This window comes from Plecotus auritus (assembly GCF_963455305.1).
Source record: "Plecotus auritus genome assembly, chromosome: 7".
Taxonomy (NCBI): domain Eukaryota; kingdom Metazoa; phylum Chordata; class Mammalia; order Chiroptera; family Vespertilionidae; genus Plecotus; species Plecotus auritus.
This window is the reverse complement of record NC_137774.1, coordinates 165,949,121-165,972,517: the sequence shown is the minus strand read 5'-3', so window position 1 is coordinate 165,972,517 and position 23,397 is coordinate 165,949,121. Positions and strand designations below refer to the sequence as shown.

The 23,397-nt window shown below is 41.5% G+C and overlaps 1 protein-coding gene across 2 annotated transcripts in view; it reads right to left on the bottom strand.

Moving 5' to 3' along the window:
• Positions 1-23,397, bottom strand: part of SEMA5A (semaphorin 5A) — a 400,847-nt gene that overhangs the window by 107,691 nt on the left and 269,759 nt on the right. For both annotated transcript variants that reach the window (XM_080679990.1, XM_080679991.1), the window contains exons 6-8: positions 15,734-15,796; positions 6,670-6,768; positions 4,876-5,089 (exon numbers count right to left, since the gene is read on the bottom strand). In XM_080679990.1, coding sequence (XP_080536116.1) covers positions 4,876-5,089; positions 6,670-6,768; positions 15,734-15,796 — 376 coding nt within the window. The remainder of the gene's footprint in view (positions 1-4,875; positions 5,090-6,669; positions 6,769-15,733; positions 15,797-23,397) is intronic.

The following is a 23,397-nucleotide window of genomic DNA, read 5'->3' as shown; positions in this document are numbered from 1 at the left end:
TAATCCCTGCCCTCAAGGATATTCACAAGCTTGTGCTGAAAACAAAGAAGTAAACTACTCATCTGTTAACTACTGCATTAAAATGATATATATTGGGAGCTTTCATTCTACTGGAGATAAAGAGACAATGTACTAAAGAGCGTGATAGCTAAGGAACAACCCTGAACATGGTAAGGAGCATCAAGAGTGCTAGGTGGAAGGGGATGTGATTTCAAATAAGGTGGTCAGGTGAGGTCCCACTGAGAAGTGGTATTTAAACAAGACTGAAAGGGGCCACCAGCTGGCTGGGTAGATTATGTGGAAGAAAGAGCTTTCCAGAATGACTAAAGGCTGGCCAACTGCAGCCCATGGTCCAAATCCTACCCACTGTCTATAAATGAAGTTTTGTGAGCACAGAGCCATGTGTGCATGTGTGCACAGGTGATGTGTGCAGCCCTGCTATCATCACAGAGCTGCTAGTGCATGTGTGAGCAGGTGATGTGTGCAGCCCTGCTATCATCACAGAGCCATGAGGGCATGTGTGAGCAGGTGATGTGTGCAGGCCTGCTATCATCACAGAGCCACTAGTGCATGTGTGCACAGGTGATGTGTGCAGGCCTGCTATCATCACAGAGCCACATATGCATGTGTGAGCAGGCAATGTCTGGAGCCTGCTATGATCACAGAGCCACATATGCATGTGCGCACAGGCGATGTGTGCAGGCCTGCTATGATCACAGAGCCACATATGCATGTGTGAGCAGGCAATGTCTGGGGCCTGCTATGATCACAGAGCCACATGCGCATGTGTGTACAGGTGATGTCTGTGGGCCTGTTATGATCCCGAATGGCAAGCTGTGGAAGATTAAAAGCCTAAGCCATTTCCTCTCTAGCCCTCTCTAGAAAAAGCTTGTTGGTTCTGAGAGAAAGGGAAGAGCCAGTGGCATTGCAACATTTAAGAGGCTGGAGCTGAGAGAGCAAGGAGTCTGCAGTGAGGACACGGAGGTGAAGGGAGGCCAGTGGGCAGGGCTGTGGCTTTCCCTGCAGGGAAATGCAGCTCTGGTAGGTTTTGATGAGGAGAGTGACCAAGAGCTCCAGTACAGTGCGGTAAGTACAACCATGAGCATGGCCAAGAGCAGATGAAAGACCCAACTGAGTTTGGGGGAAACTGAAACTTGAGCTGAAGTAAAGAAGAGCTGATAGGAGGGAGTAGGCAAAATCAAGGGACGTGAGGACAGCATAAATGCCATGTGCACAGGACCACTGTGAGGAAGGCCTGGTGCACCCAGGGAACCGCACACTTCCCCTCTAGAGCATCAAGAGTGTACGTAGGAATGTGGCCGGAGTCAGGGCTGAAAACACAGGCAGAGCAGATCACACAGGTTGGGAAAGAGAAGCAGGTAAACCTGAGGAAGGTGTCTATAGCCAGCCCTGTCCTTCCTCTCTATGCCAGCTGTTGCTGACAGCTGATGGCATGTCCTGCCACTCGGGTCATGTGGCACAGGTGCAGTGGTGCAGGTGGGATGGGACACCTGCTCAATGGTGTACAGCCATAGTGGTATAATAAAAATGTGTGCCTGAACTTGGGCATTAAATCCAAAGGACTCAGCATGCTCAAGGAAGGTTGTTTGAACTGTACCAGGTATTTATGTTGGTTTCTAGGAGGTGTGGCTTGGCAGGTCTTTACTCTGGGTTCGCTGAGTCCTGGCAGGACATCACCCCGGAAAGACCAAAGGTTGGCCCTGAAGTTCTGGGGTCCTGGGAGGCTGGAGTTGCGAATGGGCCTGCCTTGCTGTCTACATGCCCTAAGTCCTGAAGAGACATTTTTTGGTGTCACTGTGCTTGAGCCAAGCCTGCACTGTAGCGCTTTGAGGGAGTAACTCAAACATAGAATGGGAGGGAGGAGATCCACTCCAGAATGCTGCCTAAGAGACAGAAACCTTTCCCCAGAGGCCACGGGGCCAGGAGGGATGCAGAGTGCAGAGAGCAGCAGTTTAAGGAAATCTATTGCATCCCGGTGCTCTGGAAAGCAGGAAGAGAGGAGTACACCAGCTCTGCCTTGGACTAAGGGGACCAACAATCACACGGTCCTGACATCACTGGAAACAAGGAAACACCATTGTCTGCTCAGAGTGAAGGTAATACGGCTGAGGTGGGAGACTGAGGATGGGCAGAGGACTCACCCACAGCACAGGAAGGAAGACCACCAACATCATCAGAAAATAAGAGGCTGCAGTTAAAGATTTCAATACTGTTATAGGTTGAATTGTATCCCCCACTTCAAAAAAAAAAAAAAATGATGAAGTCCAAACCCTCAGAACATTTAAATGTGTAAATGGAGTGATTTCAGATATAATTATTTAATATGAGGTTATACTGGAGAAAGGTGGGTCCCTAATCCAATAGGGCTGTTCTTATATGAAGATGGCCACGTGAGGAAGTTCCTAAACATGGCAGAACTGAGGCTGTTTGCTTTAGCTTGTTTGAGTTTCTTTATTTGTTCTTGTCTCATTTAAGAAAGAAAAAAATCTGAGCATTTTTATAAAAACAGAGTGATCACTATTAGAGAGGAAGAAATTTAAGGCCATGGCAAAAAAGAAGGGCTAATGAATAGAGCAACAATCTATTGAAAGAAAATTCCTCCAGAAACACAGCAGAAAGAACTGAGACAGGACGAATGGTCAAAGAGCAGGTGGGGTACGACGTGTAGGTTCCAATTAGGCCAGTGATAATAGATGACTCCGTACCCAGGCTCAGTGGAGGACAGAGCAGAGCAAAGTGGGGGACAGAGGCCAGAATCCACCCTGGATGTAGAGTCAATAGGAGCAGAAAAACGGGGCCAGCCAGTCAGGAGCAGAACCAATATCGCAGGGTTCAGTCAAAGAAGGAATTGCCCCAACAGAAAGCAGGACAGGGAATAAACAGTGAGCATGCAAGACCTGGCTCTCCATCTCTGCCCCAGGAGTCAGGGCCTCCCTGGTGTGGCCGGGGGAGGGGGGGAGGGGGGGAGGAGTGCTGCTCCGTGAGGAAAGCAGAAAAGCAGAGCCACTAGGAGCTGAGAATCTAAAACTTCCTCTGCTCAATAAATGATGAAGGAACACATGCTGGACTGGGGTGCACAGTGGGTTAGCTCTCCATGGCCCTTGTTCTACCATCTGACTCTCATATGGAAAGAATTCCACCCAGAGGGTTAGGAGAATCTGACCATCTGATCAGCCTGTGGGTATCAGAGTCATGTGTAAAGAAACAGCCAGCGGATATAACTCATGCTCTGACCTGAATTGCTTTTCTAGCATATTCTTAAGGGTATCACTTGAGGGAAAAGAAAGAGACTGTGCTCCTAATTACTTTATACTTCGCTTTTGGCAAACTCTAATTGCAGTGCCTTTGGGTGGGGGAGTTTTGATTTTTAACTGGAACAGTTTGACTAGTAAAAATCAACAAATGGGCAGAACTTGGAGCTACACAGGTGAAAGCTTCAGGGATGAAAGGGGACCTTCCATAGAGCTTGGATGGGTTCAGGTGCAACCAGTTCAACAGAAATAATGTTAATGGAGAGAATCAAGTCACTCTTTGTCTGGGAAAATCAGCCCATGCCTCCCTCTGGAAGCACATAGTCATTCAACTTCCTGGAGAAACTTGATGAGAACATTTTCTTTTCTACAAGGGATTCTTCAAAAAGCAAACTGTGGTGGTTGGTTTGACTATATTATTGGACCAAATTCCTGTGCTGTGCTTATACATACACATACACATTCATAAACAATAGGTGGTTCTCAATCGCAAGCAATTTCTGTTGTCACAACTGGAGGTGGAAGCATGTCATCTAGTGAGTGTAGATCAGGGATGCTGCTAACCATCCTACGATATTCAGGACAACTCCTCCCCCACCCAAAAGATTATATGGCCCAAAGCATTGATAGTGCTGAGGTTGAGAAACTCTGCTCTATTTGATTAATGTGTCCTTGGCAAACAGCTAGTAAATCTTTATAGAACTTGAAGGATCAAAATAGGTAAATATAATCATGGCAATTTGAAGATTTCATCTTAGCACAAACTCTCAAAAACATGAGGGAATGAATTACATATGGTACACATGTCTATCCACAGCACTGCATTTGTGAGAGTGTACATTCACAGTCATACATGAACATACACATAGACAAGGGGATGAATTTTGGCTGCCTCATCTCAGGACATGGTACAGAGCCAATCTCAATAGTGAGCAGGTAACCAAGTTCTAGCCCAGATGGAAGGAAGTCTTATGTGGCTCTTCTTCCACTGTCATATCGGAAGGCAGGACCAGAAGTTTCAATAGTGAGTTAGCCTGAGGACCAACCTGACTGGATAGGCTGTGGATGCAGAGAGACCAATGACAGCATTGGGGTCCTTATTACCTTTTGAGCCACTGATATAAGCAACTCCGAAGATGTCTACCCTGATTTGATACCTTTCTTTTTAAATTGGTCAGGCTACTTGGAGCTACCAGTAGCCATACACATTCTTTTACACATTAGACAACGTTTCATGAAATGCGAGTAATTTCCTGTTTCAGATATATAATAAAGATGTTAAGAGAAAATGCACATGAATCTACATAACATCATATTTTCTAAATTATAAACATTACTATTACTATTAAAAATTAGCCTAAGTTTGATGAATATCAAATGAGTCCTATTCTCATGGTCTACACTGTAGGGACTATCACTGCTCTTTTCTATCACCAAAGAGCCACGTGATGCCCTTCCACATGGAAGTAGCAAGCATGTTACATTTTGATTTCTTTAGAAAATACGCTTTTCTTTAGAAACTGTGACAGTTTGCTCTTGAGCACCATGTAACCAGGCATCGCAGACACATGAGATGGGAAACAGGAGTGACTGTAGGACTTACCATTAAGCCACTTGGAGTTGTACTGAGCCGTACGGAGAGGAGGCAAGAGGCCCAGACTTCGGTAAATGGCAGGATCGCGTCCAGGGAAATCCATGGCTGTAGCAGCATACAGCTCCCCGCTGGACGTGAGGAGAGCCGTGGAATTGTGCTGGGGGCTGTAGGGACAGCGGGCCATACCACTGATCACATCATGGATCTCAGTCAGGTTACTCAACTGTGGGTGAGAACAGGAGAGAGAAACCGATTACCCTTGGGCGAGCCCTTTAATACTATTAATGCCTGTACTGCTAGGAAGCATGGGAAACAAGCTTTCTGGGGCTCATGACAAGACACGACCAACTTTCACACTGTGCCCTTGATGAAAACTGCATGCTGTGGGCATGGTTTAAGTGTGCACGAATCAATCTCTCTCATCATCCCAACAGAGTAATAGAACCTCGTGTGAGTGAATGCTCACAAAATCTGAAGATTGTTTTATCTTGTTTCTATTCATAATGCACAGGGCACTGCTATTCTTTCCACTTGAATAAAGACACAGGTTTCAATACTTACAGAAATATAAACCACAATAAAAGTTATGTACAATTTTATCAATATAAGTGAATCAGCATATTATGAATAGCCCAAAATGTGTTGATAGGTAAGGATGTGTGATGTTTATAGCACCATGTAGCCCAAATTTTCAAAACTTCATTGAGTTTTTAGAGAGAACTCCATGTCTTGCTGTCATCTGGGGAGAATCCAGTCTGTCAATCCCTGAGTGAGAAAAGCCCTTTGGGTGGTAAGGGAATCTTGTTCCCTCACTCTTTCCTGAGAGGCAAGAATGCAGATGGGGTGGGGGACACTCAAAGCCACTGCCTGCTCTATGGGTAGACTTGTAGCCCCATTAAGTTACTCCAAGTTTTATGCCCGAGACTCTCTTTTTATAAAAGGGGACACAAAGGTTAAACACCACAGTGGGTAGATGTGAGGATTAAATGAGTAAGTGGACAGAGGCCTCTTATAACAGGCCGTGGCACCCAGGGATCTCTGTGAGAATCGCTTCAAATCACCATCATCCTTTTTTTTTTTTTTTTTTTTTTTTTTTTAACAATAACTGGATGTTAACTCAAAAATAATGAAGCTGATGATAAATTCTGGTTTTGAGAGAAGTTGTGCAACCAGGAAATTAACCTGATGATAGTTCTCCATTATGTTCCCTGAGGAAGATCAAATGAATATCTCGCATTGGGAAGATGACAGGTTTGCTTTGATAACCATGCTGCTCTCCTGACAAAAGATGTGAGACTCTGAAAATCACTGTCAGCAATCACAGCTTGAAAGAAAAAGCATTGGTTATAACTACTTTGCCTAGAGTTCCAGTGGTTTGTTTCCTTGCTTTAACTTTTTGTCATGTTTCTTCTCCAATTTGTAATATCTTTGTTCATTCAGATTGTGGTTTAAGGCCATGTCAATACTTAGCAGTATCTCTAGAGTAAAGCAGAGTAAGAAAAAAGAACATGTTTATGATTAATGTTTAGAGTTACTGGTGGGGAAAAAGCTGGTAGAAATAGTTTCAAAATCTATTTAAATTTAATTATAAAAGCTATGGTTATTTCCAGTTCTTTATATAATTGAGAGTTGTGATTAGGAGTAAATCAATACATCAGATATGTATTCAATTTGACAAATGAGGTTTTTTGAATTAAAGAGCAACTTGTTGGAGAACAGAAATGCAAAAATACATCCATGCTTTAATAGAAGGTTTGCATTTTCCTGGTATAAGTTTTGTCAACTCTCATCATGAAGCTGTACCGTGCGATTGCTGCAGACGGGTGTGAAAGCATGGGTCCCACAGGTAAATAACCAGTCGCCAGCCACTAAAAGCACCCGGATGTAGTTCTGACATTCATCCTAAAAAATAAAAATATCACAAGAAATTCATTAACAAGGCCTTAGCACTATTAAATAATATGACTATCCATATGCTTGCTCAATAGGAGATACTATATATATATAAAAGCCAACTGGCCGACCAGCCATTAGCTATAACACACACTGACCACCAGGAAGAAGACACTCAATGCAGGAATGTGTAAAAGAATGTGTATGGCTACTGAGCTACAGCAACTTTGTAAAGTGCCTTCTAGTGCTCCAGGATCCCTCAGGGGATGTCAGACTGCCGGTTTCAGCCCAATCCCCAAAGGCCAAGCCAAGGGACCCCACCTGCCAGAGGAACCCCACTCACCCTACAGATGCCCTTTAAGCCCCAGCGCCACCCCAGGTGTGGCTGGCTCGGAAGACACTGGGAGAGGTTGGCTCCAGGGCATGTCCGGTCCATCTCACCCAGTCCTGCCCTGCTGGCCACCTTCTAATTAATTTATTTTCAATGTGCATAAATCCATGCATCGGGCCCCTAGTATTCATTGAAAATCCCAGGACTTTTAAAACACCATATGCATGCTTCTCCAAGGTGAAGGCCACATGAGAAACTCTGTATACAAACTGGAACAAGGTTTATGTTAAGTTCTCAAACTTGGTCACATACACAGCAAGACTCTACTATCACTTTTGATTCTTTGATGGACAAATAAAAATATAACTAACAAAAGAAGGACGTCTCAAACATATGGTAGGAAAGCCCATGCTGAGAGGTGACCCAGAGCTGAATATTTCTTGCAGTTGCAGAGCATTCACAGGAAATCTGGTGCATGGTCATAGGAGTGCACGGACCTGAGAAAGCATTTACTGATCAGATACTCTTCAGGAGGCACTGTGCTGAAGGTCACAATGTAGGCTCTTAACAGAAAAATTAAAATTGAGGGCAACAACAATTACTTTAGATGTCCACTTAAGAACAGCATATTCCTAATTCCAGAGGAGAGGGGAAAGAAAGAGGTATAGAAGGGCTTCCCAGAAGAGGTGACACCTAACATAAATTTCAAAGGAAGAGGAGAATTTACTGAAACTCCCAGGAAGAGGTACTATCTGACACTTGCAGGGTTTTCCTGAGCAAAGAAGGGAAAGCACACTCCAGGCAGGGGAACAGCCTGTGCCAAGGCACACTACCTAGAGAAATCATGGTGCTTTCATCGTGTGTAGAAGAGGGAACACAAGCAGGGGAGCCAGACATAGGCCAGATGTGCCGGGTGGACGAGCTTACATTTATTCTGATTGTGAAGGGACCCATGATATGTTGTTACTGCATGAAGTTCTGACCTGATCCGATACTTGTGATTATAAGGCCACTGGGGAATCAGTGTGGAAGCTAACCTGGAGGTAGGGAGACTGCAATTCAGAGAAAGGAAGGGAAACTACATCCATAACTCAGTCCCTCCTCATTCCAGGCCTGACTCACGCAGGAGGTGTGAAAAGGCAAAGCCCGGATCCAGGCAATCAACAGGATGTGGTGGGCACTGACCAACCAGCTGGACCCAAAAGATGACACAATGACTTGAATCACACATTGTCCCAGGTCAGGGAGACCTGGACTAAATAGCACAGCGATGTTCCTTCAACCAAGTGGCAAGCCAGTAACCATGAAATGTTGATCAGTCACAACTCAGTCTGCTTTGTGGGCTGGCTGTGAGGATGAAAAGAGCTAAGCTATTTGAATTTGCTTTCTAAATGTAAAGTGAAATATCAAGAGTAGATAAATCTCTTAATACTAGTACAGGAAATAAAAGTGACAAATAATCATGAGGTGCCAACCTGAAGACACTTCAACTGAGGAAAGAAAACCACAGAACGAAAGAGCTAAGGTAACTATCTGAAGAATTAAGAAGTGGGTGTACACAGCAGACAGTAAGTTGGGTAAGTGAGAAAGGTACACCACATGAGGAAGTGTGTTCTGTTTTGTGTTTATAACTGGGGAGAGGGCAAGAAAGTTCTAGAGAGAAAGAACAAAACAAGACATCAAAGAACCTTATCATCATCCACTCCTGAGCATAGGAGGTGGGGCTCCCACCTCAGGGAGCAGAGGGGCACAGAGTTTGCAAAGATGAGGAGGAAAACACAAAGCCTAAGCTTGTCTGAGGGGGGCGTCCAAAAAGACCTTGGAGAACACAGGGCCAAGAGGGCTTGACGCATTAGCAGATAAAACAGACACAGAAATGCCACCAGAATAAAGAATGGGATAGAGAATTGCACAGAGGAGAGAGGTGGGGATTTTGTTTTGTTTTCTGCTCCTGCTTTTAGAAGTTTACCAAGAATGAGTCAAGATGTTTATTTTTTTCGAAGCAAGAGACTGACTCAAGATAGAAGTGTGCTAGAGACAGTCCCTGTTAATCACGGAGAAGGTCAAGGGTAAGATATTCCAAGAGAATCATTCAGATTGAAAAGATGGGATCTCAAGGCTGAATGCTATAGACCAGGTGAGGAGGCAGCAAGTGCCTCTAATCAATTATGAGAAGGCAAACAATGAAGATAACACAGGTGGTGTTTATCTTAATCTCCCCCCAAAAAAGACAAAGTGAAAATAGGACTTTAGGTCCTTAACATTCTGAAGGCCTATCACAAACTTGAGAAAGAATTAGAAAGATGGTTAGGGGGTGTCATAACCAGGATGTAGCTTTGTGCCAGGGAGGAAGGGCAAATCCAACTGGTAATTTTTTTTTAATCTTGAAAAAAGTCAATGAAGGAGAAAATAATATTATTTCAATTCACACAGAGGGTTTTTGTTTGTTTGTTTGTTTGTTTTTTATAAAGCCTATTCTGGGCATCAGAATCATGTGAGGATACAATGGGTGGTTCTTCTATCTGAGGAAGGTCATGTGCCCGTGATGAGCTAACCCCTCAGTGAGTATGCAGCAAGGAAGAAGATAAATGCCAGGCACCAGGATGGTCAGATAGGGAGGTCTGTGCAGTACTTTTCTAAAAGGATGGAGGACCCAGCCCTATGGAACCCAGACTTGCTTATGATAAATGGGACCATGTTCAAGATGAATCCAGGATGCAAGGTCCAATAGAACATGATGTCCTACAAGAGAAACTTTTGGAAATGGTTGGTATGTTGTTTCTTCCTGCCAAGAGCTCAACTCATTTGCCCAAAAGATTGGCTCAGCTCATCTCAAACCCTTCCTGTTCTTACTCACTTGGAAGTTCTCTTTGGTTTAACTTACAAACTGCCCCCAGACTGATTCTAGAATCAGTAAATATGAGTCTTAGATAAAGAAATACATTTGAAAGAATAAATCCTTCGTTTTTTGTTTTGTGGGGTTTTGTGTGTGTGTGTGTGTGTGTGTGTGTGTGTGTGTGTGTGTGTGTGTGTGTGTTTTCCCCAAGAGAGATTGGAGCAAGTTCAAACAAAACATAATGTAAAAACATAAAAATGGGAGAAAGTGGAAGTATTTAGCTTTTGAGCAGAAGATATACTTAGCAATGAAGAGTCAAAATTAAGATTGAAGAAAAATGGTCTGTGTCCCTGGCTTTGTAATAATTAGTCTCTTACTGGTGATAATCCTAGACTCAAATTTGCCTATAGAAAAATCTCCTGGTAAACCTCTTTGTCAAGCTCTGCTACAAATGTGGCCTTCATATGGATTAGCTGTACTTGCTATAGTGCATGAAATCACCTTTTTTAAAAGTACAGACATAATATAGAAGCCCCTTTAGGAGATTCTGTTACAGGTTTCCCTTACAAAACAGCTTATCTAAATGTCTTTGGTTTTTTTTTCTCATCTAGGAATTCCCACCCCCCCCCCCCCCCTTTATCCCATCTTCAAAATGGTTGAAGGAAATTTAATGACTTCTGGTTGTCCAAGAAGTCATAGTGCTCATTTCCAAGGCCACTAGCAGCCTGCCACCACATGCTTCTGTTGTTGATAATGAGAGCCATCTATCTACACTTTGATAATACCACTTGGACATTAAAATGACCCATGTGTGCCTGCATTCTTGCAAGCTGGTCAACCTGTCCTTGACTTTGAAGCAATTTTTATTTGAATTGATAGCCGAGATGCATAGTTGCTGACTCACTGAGAGCTTTTAGATGAGACTGGCCAAGGCTCATTCCATCTCAAGGACATATGGTCTGGCCCCGGAAGAGAAAACACATGTTTTAGGATCATCTTCCTAATGAATTAACTGGTTTTGCCTTATAGCATTTCATCATTTTCCTTTCGAACAGTTATGTTTTGCTTGAAGAAAGACTGTAATTGTGTAGAAAGATTAACTGCAAACAAGGTAGATGCCTCAGCAACAGCCAGCCCATCGCCAAACCCATCAATTTTAGGGAGGAGTGGGGAGGGTCAGGCTTTATGTTAATCACAGCGCTCCCACTAAAGGCAGTGTCTGTCTCTTAATGAGGTATTACCTGTGTGAGCATCCAAAGTGAGCATCCAAGGAGCAATTCAGAGTAATTGCATGTGCCTTTTAGGTCCAATGTACACCAACCAAAGTCATGATTACCAGGTGGATCTTAAAATACCATATGATCCAATCAATAGAAATATATATACACAAATGTATATGAAGATATATGTGTGTGTTCCCGATGTATAAATGTGCATACAAATTATAGAAGTATATATAAATACAGGGGTTGGCAAGGGTAGGGCTGACTTCAACCTCCTCAGGAGACAGTGGGGCTAACCCAAGCAGGTTATTGAAATTCAACTTTGTTTACTGATTTTCAAAGACTAGGAGAACGTGTAAATCGGGGGTGGGGAACATCTGGCCCTCAGGCCTTATAAGGCCTACAAAATCATTTGGTCTGGCCCTGCAAAGGCAACCGGAGGTGGAACTCAAAATTCAATAAATCTAGGAGCTTTTTTCATAGCAGCATATATTTATATTAAGTGAATTATCTTCAGCGAATGATGTTATAAGTATCCAAATGGCCCTTGGCAGAAAAAAGGCTACCCTTTTTTTCTGGTATAATTGATGAAGGTCTGCAATTTGAGCACTTATAAGATTGTTCCTAAGTGCACTGTGCCATTTTGACATTCTTTTGAGTTAACAAAGCTATTGCAATAATCATAACCTGCATGTCTTTTTCCATACGAACAACTGTAAACCTACTTTTTGCCCACCCTTGATATACATATAGAGATATAGAAGTATGTTAATCAATAAACATATATCTATGTATACACACAGATTTTATTAAAATTATATTACGTTACATTACACAGTGTATTAATAAATTGAAGTGTCATTACTATATTTATATAATGCAACTATTTTCAAAGAAGTTGACTCCAGGGGAAACTTGTTTGGGAAGCTCGATATGAAAAAGAACAACATTTGCCGAAACTGGTTTGGCTCAGTGGATAGAGCGTTGGCCTGCGGACTGAAGGGTCCCGGGTTCGATTCCGGTCAAGGGCATGCACCTTGGTTGCGGGCACATCCCCAGTGGGAGGTGTGCAGGAGGCAGCTGATCGATGTTTCTCTCTCATCGATGTTTCTAGCTCTCTATCCCTCTCCCTTCCTCTCTGTAAAATATCAATAAAATATATATAAAAAAAGAAAAAGAAAAAGAACAACATTTGGCATGCGTAACCTGCACAGGTTCTTAGTATCTCACCTAAGGAATCCTCAATTTTTGCAGCAATTATTTAGGAGAAAGGCAGGCCTGTAGTTTGCCACAGGCACTGATTAACTCCTAGCTTTCCAAATACTGGCAATTCAGGTGAAAATGTCAAGTTTCAACCCCAGTGGCACCAGATTCCCAAGCAGGATGGTGTCTTTGCTCACTCAGGTGGAGTTTAACTCTTTACTTACCCAAGTTGACAACTCGGGAGCAGGACCAAAGGGTAGAGCAGGGGAACAGTACACAGAGCCCCAGATCCTAATCAAAACTCTCCCACTGACTAGCAAAATAATTCTAGGAACTTGGTGTTGAAAGTACTGACATGAGATCATGAACAAGAAACTTTTGAAAATTATAAAGTGCAACATATACACAAAACAGCTCTTTCATGCCCTTAATCACCAGTTGTGTTTCTTCTGTCAAGTTCCTAAAGGTCATGGTGGGAAGGGCTTTGGCTCAGACATAATAACGCCAAGCAGACAAGGGACTCTTGTTAGATCACCAGAGAATTGACTATTTATGTTTAAAATAACATTTGTGGAAAAGACATTTAAATAGCTCTCAAAGCTGATTTCTATAATGGTCTTTCAAAGGGAACTAAATACAACAGAATTTATTATAAGAGGTTTTGGAATTCATAAAAATAGATCCCCCCTTTTAATACATGGAATGTTTAAGCTACTGCAACAGAGTCTCCCCCTTTTTCCAAAGTGAGCTGAAAATCGTGTACATAACAAGGCATCAAACCTCAGGAAGATTGAGCAGGCCCAGTGCTTTGCTTCTCTTCTAAACAGGCCCAAAGCAAAGATGTGGTGACATTTTCTTGACCCCGATTCCCTAAATGGTCACTGAGATGGACTATACATGAACCTCTGTCGGTGTCAGTACCAGGGGAGCAGGAGAAAACGTGTCATCTTCCTCTCCCCCGCTCTGCAGCCCGCTGAGGAAGGCTCAGGGAGGAGTGAGTGGGCACGGGCTGCCACCCCCGGCCCAGCCTGGGCCACGCTCCACATTCCTGGTTCTGCGGGAAAACCCATTGTGTGGAGCAGCACAGACCGCTTTTCTTAGCGCAGGAAAAAGACCACTTCAGTCAGAATGGCTGGCATTTTTCTCATTTTTGAGATGTCACATTGTCCATTATTCTTTTTATTTGGGGGGGGGGCAGGGACACTCTGTAATTCTGTGTCAAGTTTCATAATACGATCACACAAATAAAGTTAGGAAATAGTTGAATTCTCATTTCTAAATTCATGGCTACAGAGAAAAGTCTGACCTCCACTCCCCTCAACCGCTGTTATGTTTCAGTCAAATTGATTCACAGAATATTTTCTGATTTGACTCCTGGAACTGTCAGAACAGGAAAATTTGGGGTGTCTGAATTTCAAATTTAGGGGTTAGCCCTTAGGCGGGTGGCATTTGGCCTAAGCTGCTGCTTTTAAGTGGGGCTGCCTTGCTGCCTCCCATCTGTGCCCCAGGGGTTGGGCTTGGGTCTCTCCTCTTCCCTCTTTCTAGTTCCTAGAAATAGAGCCCTGGCCGGGTGGATCAGTTGTTTGGAGCATCATCCCATACAACAAAAGGCTGCAGGTTCGATTTCCAGTCAGGGCACATACCTAGGTTTCAGGTTCCATCCCCCTGGCCAGATCTCCATGTACGGGAGGCAACTGATCAATGCTTCTCTCTAACTTTGATGTTTCTCTCTTCCTCTCTGTCTCTATCCATCCCACCATCCCTCCTTTTCTCTAAAATCAATTAAAAACATATCTTAGGGTGAGGATTAAAAAAATAGAAGAATGAGGTTATCAGACAGTGCCGTGGGCCCTGGTAGGCCTGCACATCACCAGGCAAAGGGGAGGACGTTGGCATTGGAACCATGGAAAGAAAGGCCAATGTTTTCCAACAGTGAATCTTACTAGTAGAATGAAAGAAAGCTGATTTTTTTCCAACCCAGCCCCTGATAAATTTGATTCCCCACATTTCATTCCTCAAGCACAGGTGATCTTATTTGACGAACTCCCTGTGCTCTGTGAGCGAGGAGCAAAGGTATAACAATACACCTGTCATATCAAGACATACATATCACAGGGAGGAGAAAGAAAGCCATCTGGAAAGCACTTTGTCAAAAGGCTTCTACATAATCTATACAGACTCAATAAGGTTATTGAGGTAAATACATTTAGTATGCACTTATTTCTTTTGGGGGGGTATTTTAAGAGACAGTATTCTGATTTTTTTGTAACCTGGTACTACCGTTAAATCTTCCTGTATGTCCGATGCCTTATTTCAGAGGCATTTTGTGAGGTTAGAGATCTTTTGGTAAATAGCCTTTCTTTTTCTTTGTCTGCAAGGGTTTCCCTGGCTAAGACTGTATTTTCTTCCTCCTCCTCTTCCCTCTTCCTAGCTCTTTATTCGGCTTTGAGGAACACAATGACTAAGTTTGCTGAGACTTACCTCCATGCCTAACCCTCAAGACTGTTGAGTTCAAAGACAGAGAAGCAGGCAATGAAGTTGGATAAAATAAAATGCAGGAGAGTCTCTTACACATACCACCGGTATGAGGGAGTTTTCCCAGTGATCTCTGCATTTGCTCTACTGTTTGCCCTGGGACCACACTTGGTAAAGAACAAGCCCTCTTTGCTGCTCTTGAGGATTGACTTTCTTCTGGACCCAAAGTGTGACTGAGGTTGGAAAGTCCTTGCTCCGACAAAGGAAGGCGATCCCTAACAGAATGAGACCTACTGAGCCTGAGACCCAGCAGCAGAAGCATTTCCTCAAGATGATCCAGCATCATTTTCTCAGAAACATAGACTTCCTCGGGAGCCTCTCCTCAGGCAGCCAACTGTGGGAGAGTACCCCTGCCATGGGCACCACTGCTCAAGACATGCCTTTGAGCCGTAGCTACCCTGCCCTTAGGAACTTGGAGGTATAGATTTTCTTGTGCTTATTTTTAAAATACATTAAGCTAAATTATTATAAAGAACTCTCAAATCACTTTTGATGCCATTATTTTAGATATCATCTAGTCATTTTCTGGAATTAGCTGTAAGGCACAACTGGGAGAAATCTAAATATTATTTTAAAAATCCAGGCCCACGCTATTCTAAATGATATCATAACCAATTAATTTCATTGCTTAGTCTAATGTCTGAGAGTGCAAATTAGATCTGATCGTATGCTCTAAATCCCTTTTGGAAACTTACTGAATGTTAAAACCTAGAGAATTTACTGCACATATATTTCAAAGCTTGCCTTTTTCACATGGCACCATAATCAGGAATAGCCTTCACATTAACATGCTTTATGTTCCATCCTTCAGAAAGCTGATGACTGCCATGACCGTGCCCTCCTTACCTCTGATTTGCCCTTACTGTAACAGGCCTTCTTGGTCGCTTCATCACACTCCCACTCCTCCGCCTGTAGGAAACACCAAAATGACAGCAACTATTATAGTTCTGATTGAACAAAAGGAGGCGGGGGGAGGAGGGAGAGATACCAGGAACCAGATTAGGGGGAGCATCAGGACACCAATATTTTTAAACTAATATAGGATTTAGAACAAGTACATAAAATCTGGTCCTATGGGCTTACACTGAGCTTTAGAACTCAAGAATGTTAAACAGCTCACCCCCTTTGAAATCATGTGATATTTAGGCAGCAATCATGGGATATTTAGATCTAGTCACTGTAACAGGCACATGTCTAATGCGTTGGTGACTAGTGCACGATTACAGAAACTGTCACTTCTGTGATATCACAGAATAAATCCACAGCGCATTTCAAAGAGAAGCCTGGAAACAAAATGATCTGAATACTCATTTAGACATCTTCATTTTACTTTAACAGCATGTCATCTATCAATATTCATTGATAATGAAGCAAGGAAGATTTTGCCTATCATTACTCCCAAAGTACATATATAATTGGTAAATAGTCAATAAAATAAATACCTCTTGCAAAAATCACAAACCAGTAATTTTCATGTTATTAGCTCTGACTAAATATTTAGAGTCACAACTTTTAAATATGTTTTATTCAGACTTTTCAACTCCAACTCATTACTGATCAATTGGATATGGCTACTCACACGTAGGACGCTAACTCACAAACAGAACCTGTGATTAGTTAAGATATCATACAGCGCTTATTTCATAGGAGGAAATGGTGCTTTGCAAACATTAACGATCTCTATGCTGACATTGTGAATCACTTTTTGAACAAATGTATGCATCCGAGTTGTTTATCTTTTATATTACTGTGTGGAATGTGAACAATCATGGGTAAAAATGCTTTCTCCATCTGTATGCATGTTGTTATAATTATGTTCTATCTTAATACTACAGTTGAATTTCTGAAAAATTCGGGGTTTCTGAAAAACTGGTTAAATCATTGTGTGAGAAAAAAACTAAGCGAGGGAGCAATTTTTTTGTTAATTTGGGCTAATGTTTAATAATACTCAAAATTAGCTAAAACTAAACTAATTTAAGTATTATGAAGAATAACGGTTTCACTCTTACTTCCAGAAAGATTTTTCTTCTAATTCTCCAAAATTAGAAGAATAACAAAGTCATGCTAACATCATTATCTAACATCTACTTGTCCTCCAAAGAATGTGACATAACAAAGATTAAAACATGAAACATTGCATCTTGTATAACTTATCTAACTTGGCAAATATGAGTCCATAAGAAAAGTATTCTAGAGAGAACACTCCAGTGCCTTTCAAACAGAAACAATACTACAGTGTTTCTCTTGTGCAGACTTCGAGATATTTGTCAGTGTCAACATCTGATAAGAGAATTTTATTCTTCTATGATGTTTTCCTGTTCATAAGTCTTAATGGCAACAATAAAGTCACAGTTAATCAGCATCTCATGCAAACAAATGACTTGAATTCCATGGTACGATGACAAATACTTTCACGCAAAGTGATGGCACTTCCAGAAGTGATAAGAGCTTCATGTAGAGTTGTATAACTGTCTGTCCCCGTGAAATACAGAGGGAATAAATGCACTGCTGTCATTCTGAGTGGTCCTTTCCTTTCTTAGGTCTCTTTCTAGAAGCTTGTTCTTGTTTTTATTTAAATAAACATACCCGTGCCGTTGCCCTCACTTAAACTCAAAAAAGAATTGATTCACTATGATATATTCTCTTAGCAAAGTAGACCTCAGTATAACTATGATTTTATACTACCAAGAGGATTTAGTGTTATACATCACAGAGAGAAATTAACTTCTATGCAGTGAAATGCTTTAGATAAAGAGGTATTTATGGTGGCCCTCAGTGGCCTAGCGATTGTGTTGAAAGTGAAATAGCAATACTCTCTTCAGTAAACATAGAGCTATGAGGAGCAGGGTTAGTCCCGGGGTTCAGAACAGAATATTTATCAAATGACATCAAACTTGTTAGATCATTCTGTCGAAATGGCAAATAAAGAGCTTCCCAAGTCCACCTAATTGCCAAGTAGCTTTTGCATTTTCAAGATAAATACTGGCCAACAACTGGAAGGGGAAAGTAATAGAAAAAAGAATGTGAGAGATTTCAAAAATATTTCATTACTTTACTCAGTTGACTAAGAAAGAGCAACTACTCAGAAAAGTTTATCAGACCAACAGAAAATAGAACAAATCTTACAGAAAAACAAATCTGTTTTTCTGAAGACAGTTTCTAAAAACAGCAAAATTTACTTTCCTGAAACATTTTCATACACTATCATCAGCTTTCCAACAACATTCAAATCCAGAATTAATTAAAGACAATGACTGTGTAGCTTTTCTGTTGACTCACTTTCTACCTGAATAAAGGGTAGGATAAGGAGGAATTATATTAGCAGTGGAACTGAATAATCTATTATAAAGTTGAACCCATATTGTAGGATATCACAGAATATGGAAAAGAATGGAGTTGGAAATGTGGTGTGTTTTTTCCCCACACTGACCAAAAATTGGGTGTACCAGATTAATCCCATAGTGCTTTTTGATTCCCTCAGTAAACTAGATTTTACCCATTTGATGACTGTGGGGAAAAACAAGCAATCAAACAAACAAAAAAACCCACTTTCTTTGGAGAGAAATATAGATACCAATGCAACTCTCCTGTAGGAGATTTTAGTTCTCAAAGTTACTCATCATTCTGTATAAATTTGATTATGTTTTAACCTGGGCATAACTTTTTTTCATTCCACAGATTGGTTCTAATCAATTAAACTTGTAATCAAGCCTCCTCACTCCATTCTCAATAGAGATTCTTGGTTGTTCTTTCATGTATCATGATTTTGGAACAAATCCCACAACTGATGTATGAAGCCATCTTTCTGGTTAACTTCCTTTTAAGAGACTTTTCTACCTACCCAAACCTACCTCTATGATAGTTAAAACAAAAGGGAAATTGTTCTTCATTCTACATTCCGGATCTCAATACAACACTCATGATCTAATTTTCCATGTGTCTGGGTTGTTTTAATCTTTAATTTTTGTCCTATCTTGTCTTTTTCCATTGCACGATAGCGATAGCCCAGTAGAGAAAAGGAATGTTAATTCCCTATTCCATTATCCATTTATTCTTCATTTTATTTTTCAATAGCAAATATGCAGCAGCAATATTGCCATTACTTGGATAGCCAAAAGCTATACACAATAGGCAAAGAATTTGAAACACCTAAATTATAAAAGACATGAAGATTCCTGTTTATGGTGCTTTTTTTTTCATCTGTAAATACACACAAATAACATCTGCAGTCTTCAAGTTCTTAAAAAGATTTTTGCTTTATGCACATGTATTCATTCTCTTTCGTGCAATAAATATTCAGTAGGTACTGAGCAAGTGCAGGGCATTGTGCTAGGTAATGATTGATGGAAGGAGAAGCAGTCGTATAGATAATATTTGCCCAAATCAGCTATTAGCTTATAATAAAATATAAGTATCTCTCATCAGTCTAGACAAGATCATAAGAACGCAACGGTGCTCATTTTCATTGTTAGCGTAGGCATGGTCATCTCAGATCCAGTGACAGACTGGAACTAACAAATCTGCAACTTTCAGGAAGTAACAGTGCTACAGACAGACCTAAATGGAAAATGGAGTAGGTTTAACGAAAGTCGTTTTTTATCTGCAGAAACCCTGACGACTTAAGGAAGCAACCAGTGTTTCATGATACAGTAAATACTTTGCTATCTCCCACACACACAGGCACACCTGCTCGGGTGATGACAAGCTAAGCTGAGATCTCAGGAGCAAATCAGATGCAGGAAAGAAAAATGATGGGCTCTTTTTATGTATGTGTTACATACATATAAATCCACAGTTCTCAGAAGCATATAAACAAAGCTGTGTATATCACATTCCGCCATGAGAGAAGTTAATTAGACAGGGACCGGCAAAGACAGATACTTTTCATAAAAATGAAGAGAACAACATTCTTAGGCAGATGGGCCACTACTCTTGCAGCAGATGGCTTTGCTAATTAGATACTGGAAAAAGATAACATTTTTAAAAACCTAGTTTAATTACATGGTGCCAAAAATTAACAACCACCTGAGGGATTGTTTTATATGTTTGCATTCATAGTCTTACGTCATGTATCCCTGTGACATGCTGGAGAATGTTAAATTGTCAGGGCGATTATAAACAAATTGCTAGGAAATGTAAGCCCATACCTTTGTTCAAAATGGAAGCAAACACAAAAAGGTCAACACTTGAAATAATTGTGGTTTTTATGAAATCTGAATAAAGTGTCGACCCAGCTATCCTTGAACATAGGCGTCATTGCTAATCCTATACAATAAAAGGGTAATATGCAAATTGACCCTAACGGTGGAATGACCAGTTGCTATGATGCACACTGACCACCAGGGTGCAGATGCTCAACTCAGGAGCTACCCCCTGGTGGTAAGTGTGCTTCCACAGGGGGAGCTCCACTCAGCCAGAAGCTGGCTCATAGCTGGCCAGTGCAGCGGTGGTGGCGGGATCCTCTCCTACCTCTGCGGCAGCACTAAGGATGTCCGACTAACGGCTTAGGCCCGCTCCCCAGGGGGAGCGACCTAAGCCGTTAGTTGGACATCCCCTGAGGGCTCCTGAGCTGCCAGAGGGATGTCTGACTGCCAGTTTAGGCCCAATCCCCCCAGGGAGCAGGCCTAAGCTGTCAGTTGGACATCTCCCGAGGCGTCCCAAACTGCGAGAGGGTGCAGGCCAGGCTGAGGTATCCCCTGCTACCCCCGCCGAGTGCATGCCAAGTGGTACATCAGATGGCATGCTGTGCTGTAAAAGGCATAAAGTAACTTCAGTCACTCTGGAAGAATGTGTCCAACTTTCCTCTCTGCCATTATTTCTGGGTGGACACGAAGTCTACTTGTTCACTTTAATATTAATTTTCCATATACTTGCATTTATGTCCATGTCAAATAGAGGCAAGTCCATGTCATTCTTATTGGTGATCTACAAACTAAAGTCTGTAGTACAAACTAAAGCCACCTGCATAGTTCTGCCATCCTAGCCACTTACATTCTCTCTGTCTCATTTCCCAGTACCCCAGCTCAACCCCCACAATCTGTTCCTGGAGACATGGGTTCTTTGTTGTCATCCTCAGACCATGCAGACATGTTCCCATGCCTATGCACCAGCTAGTCCCACTTCCTGGAATGCTCTTGTCCCAGATACCCACCTAGCTAACATCATGCTGTCCTCATGTCTTTGTTCACGTGTTATCTCCCCATTGTGGCCTGTACAACTATGTGTGCATAACCACATCTGCCTCCTCAACCCCCAATAGGAGGCAAGTTACATTTGGGTAGCATCTTGCCCTCTTGGTTCACTTATGTGTCCCTAGGACCTAGAACAGTGCTTCACATACAACAAGAACTCAATGGACAGTTGTTGAATGGATGAATGAATCACAGAATGCTGTACACACACAGCCTCGGAACTGGAGGACCTCCCATGAGGAATGGGCACGGGAGGTTTTGGAGACCCTGAGTGGCTGGGCAAGCACACTAGGAGCTGCACTTCTATGGTAAACTCCCTGCAAGGATTCCTTTTCCAAACACTTCACTTTGCCCTGAAGTGTGAAGAGAAACAATGAAGGTGGCTTCTCTCTAAAGAGGGGCAGGAAGGAGTAGGAGCAGGGACTTCCACACTTTTTCAGCAATAGACTCACTTCTTTAAGGAAATTCTTCCGCATAATTTCATATAAAAGAAGGTAAACATGGCATTTACTAAAGTCATGTTTTAAGTGCAAAACGATAACATCATTAAAAAAGGTGAGGCCAATGACTGCCAAGTAATACGACTCTCAGTAAATATTTCTGCATTTTGTTTTCTTGCCTACTTTTGAAATAACACTGATTATACAAATTGAGTAGTAATAAAGAAGACCACCTTTGAATCTCAGTTACTTTGGGGTATAATCAGAAATGAAAGAAGACACTTTACCCCAGGCTCTACAATGAACCAATTAATCCAGGTCATATTATTAAAAAAAAGTTAATTAAGTACGATTTCTAATGTGTTCATAATGTTGTGTATGGTCTACATAAGTGTAAATTCTATTTGAAGTAACAGAATTAAAATGTATAATACATATAAAATCCCTGACCATCTCTAGAAACCTGAAATCCCAGGAAACATATTTGACAAGTTACTGTTTTAAGGGACCAAATGTGTCTGATAAGCAGTGCAAAGGACTTGGAATTGACCTAAGGATAGAGCAAAACAAAATAATGGAAGATGAGTTCTAATAAGCCTGTTACTGAACATTGATGTGCCCCACTAGGATAATTTTATGGCAAAAAAAAGACATCAGAAATGAACCCAATATTAAAGGACATTATAACATCTGGTGTAATTTTCAATGATAATCATCAGACATGGAAGCTTCAAACAACTGTTGCACTTCAAAAATGTTGCCATTAATGAAAGTGATATGAGAAGGTAAGGTTATTAAGAGCATCTGCTCTAGGATTCAAAGAAATCACTTTCATGGATCCAAATGGATTGGTTTGAAAAGTGTCTTAATGTCCAATCTGTTAGCCTAAATGTAGTGAAAAAATCCAATTACTAGAGGAATGGTTATTTTCAACATAAATTTCCTAAAGTATTAATATGGAAGGAACTCAATTCAAAGTCAATCAAGCATAGGATTGAAGTGTTGCCATCAGCATGGACTGAATTCTCAAGGACTTGCCTAACTGAATATTTCCCAAGAGTGTTTCATGGGAAAACGATTGCTTCTAATGCCACATTTTTCTCTTTTTTAGAACATACAATAACATAGAAGATGCCATTCAAACATTACAGTCTCTGTAATATTCAGCAGAAAATATGATGTTCTTTAGAAGCTAAACAAACCTAACCCAATCAAGTTAACATTAGACATTTTAGCTGATGTAACAATTATACTGTACATGCAAAGAGATACTCCAAAAGGAATAAGTTGATTATAGAATGTCATGAAACATATCTGCCTGAACTGAGCTTATTAAGACTATTTGAAGACTTTATGGGACAATGAATGACATGAGCTCTTGCAAAAAAGAAAAGGGGAAGGAAGGAAGGAAAGAAGGGAGGGAGGGAGGGAGGGAGGGAGGGGGGAAGGATAGAATAGAATAAGGAGAATTATGTTGGCATGGGATGCTTAGGACCTTGGCCAACTCGAAGACAAGCAACTTGATAGAATGAAGGCTTCCTTGGAAATGTCTTCACAAAGCTCAAACTGTAGTATTCTTCTTGCACAGAGCACTTGGCTCCTGGCAATCATATTCTAGGACCATTGGGAAAATGAAGGGAAACAAGTCTGGCCCTAATATAGAAGTGAATTTCCTAGCCATATGATGAGATTTCATTCGGAAATATAGCTAAAGGGTTCAAAAGGGACTGCATATCATAGGTCATGAAAGCAGTAGAGTTTCTCTTTTGAGGCAACATGAAACAAATGTATAAAGGGGCTCCAGAAACTACAGCATGGATGCAAATGAAGATGCAGGAATCCTGTAATTCTTTGTCTGTCTTAAAATTTCATTTTATTG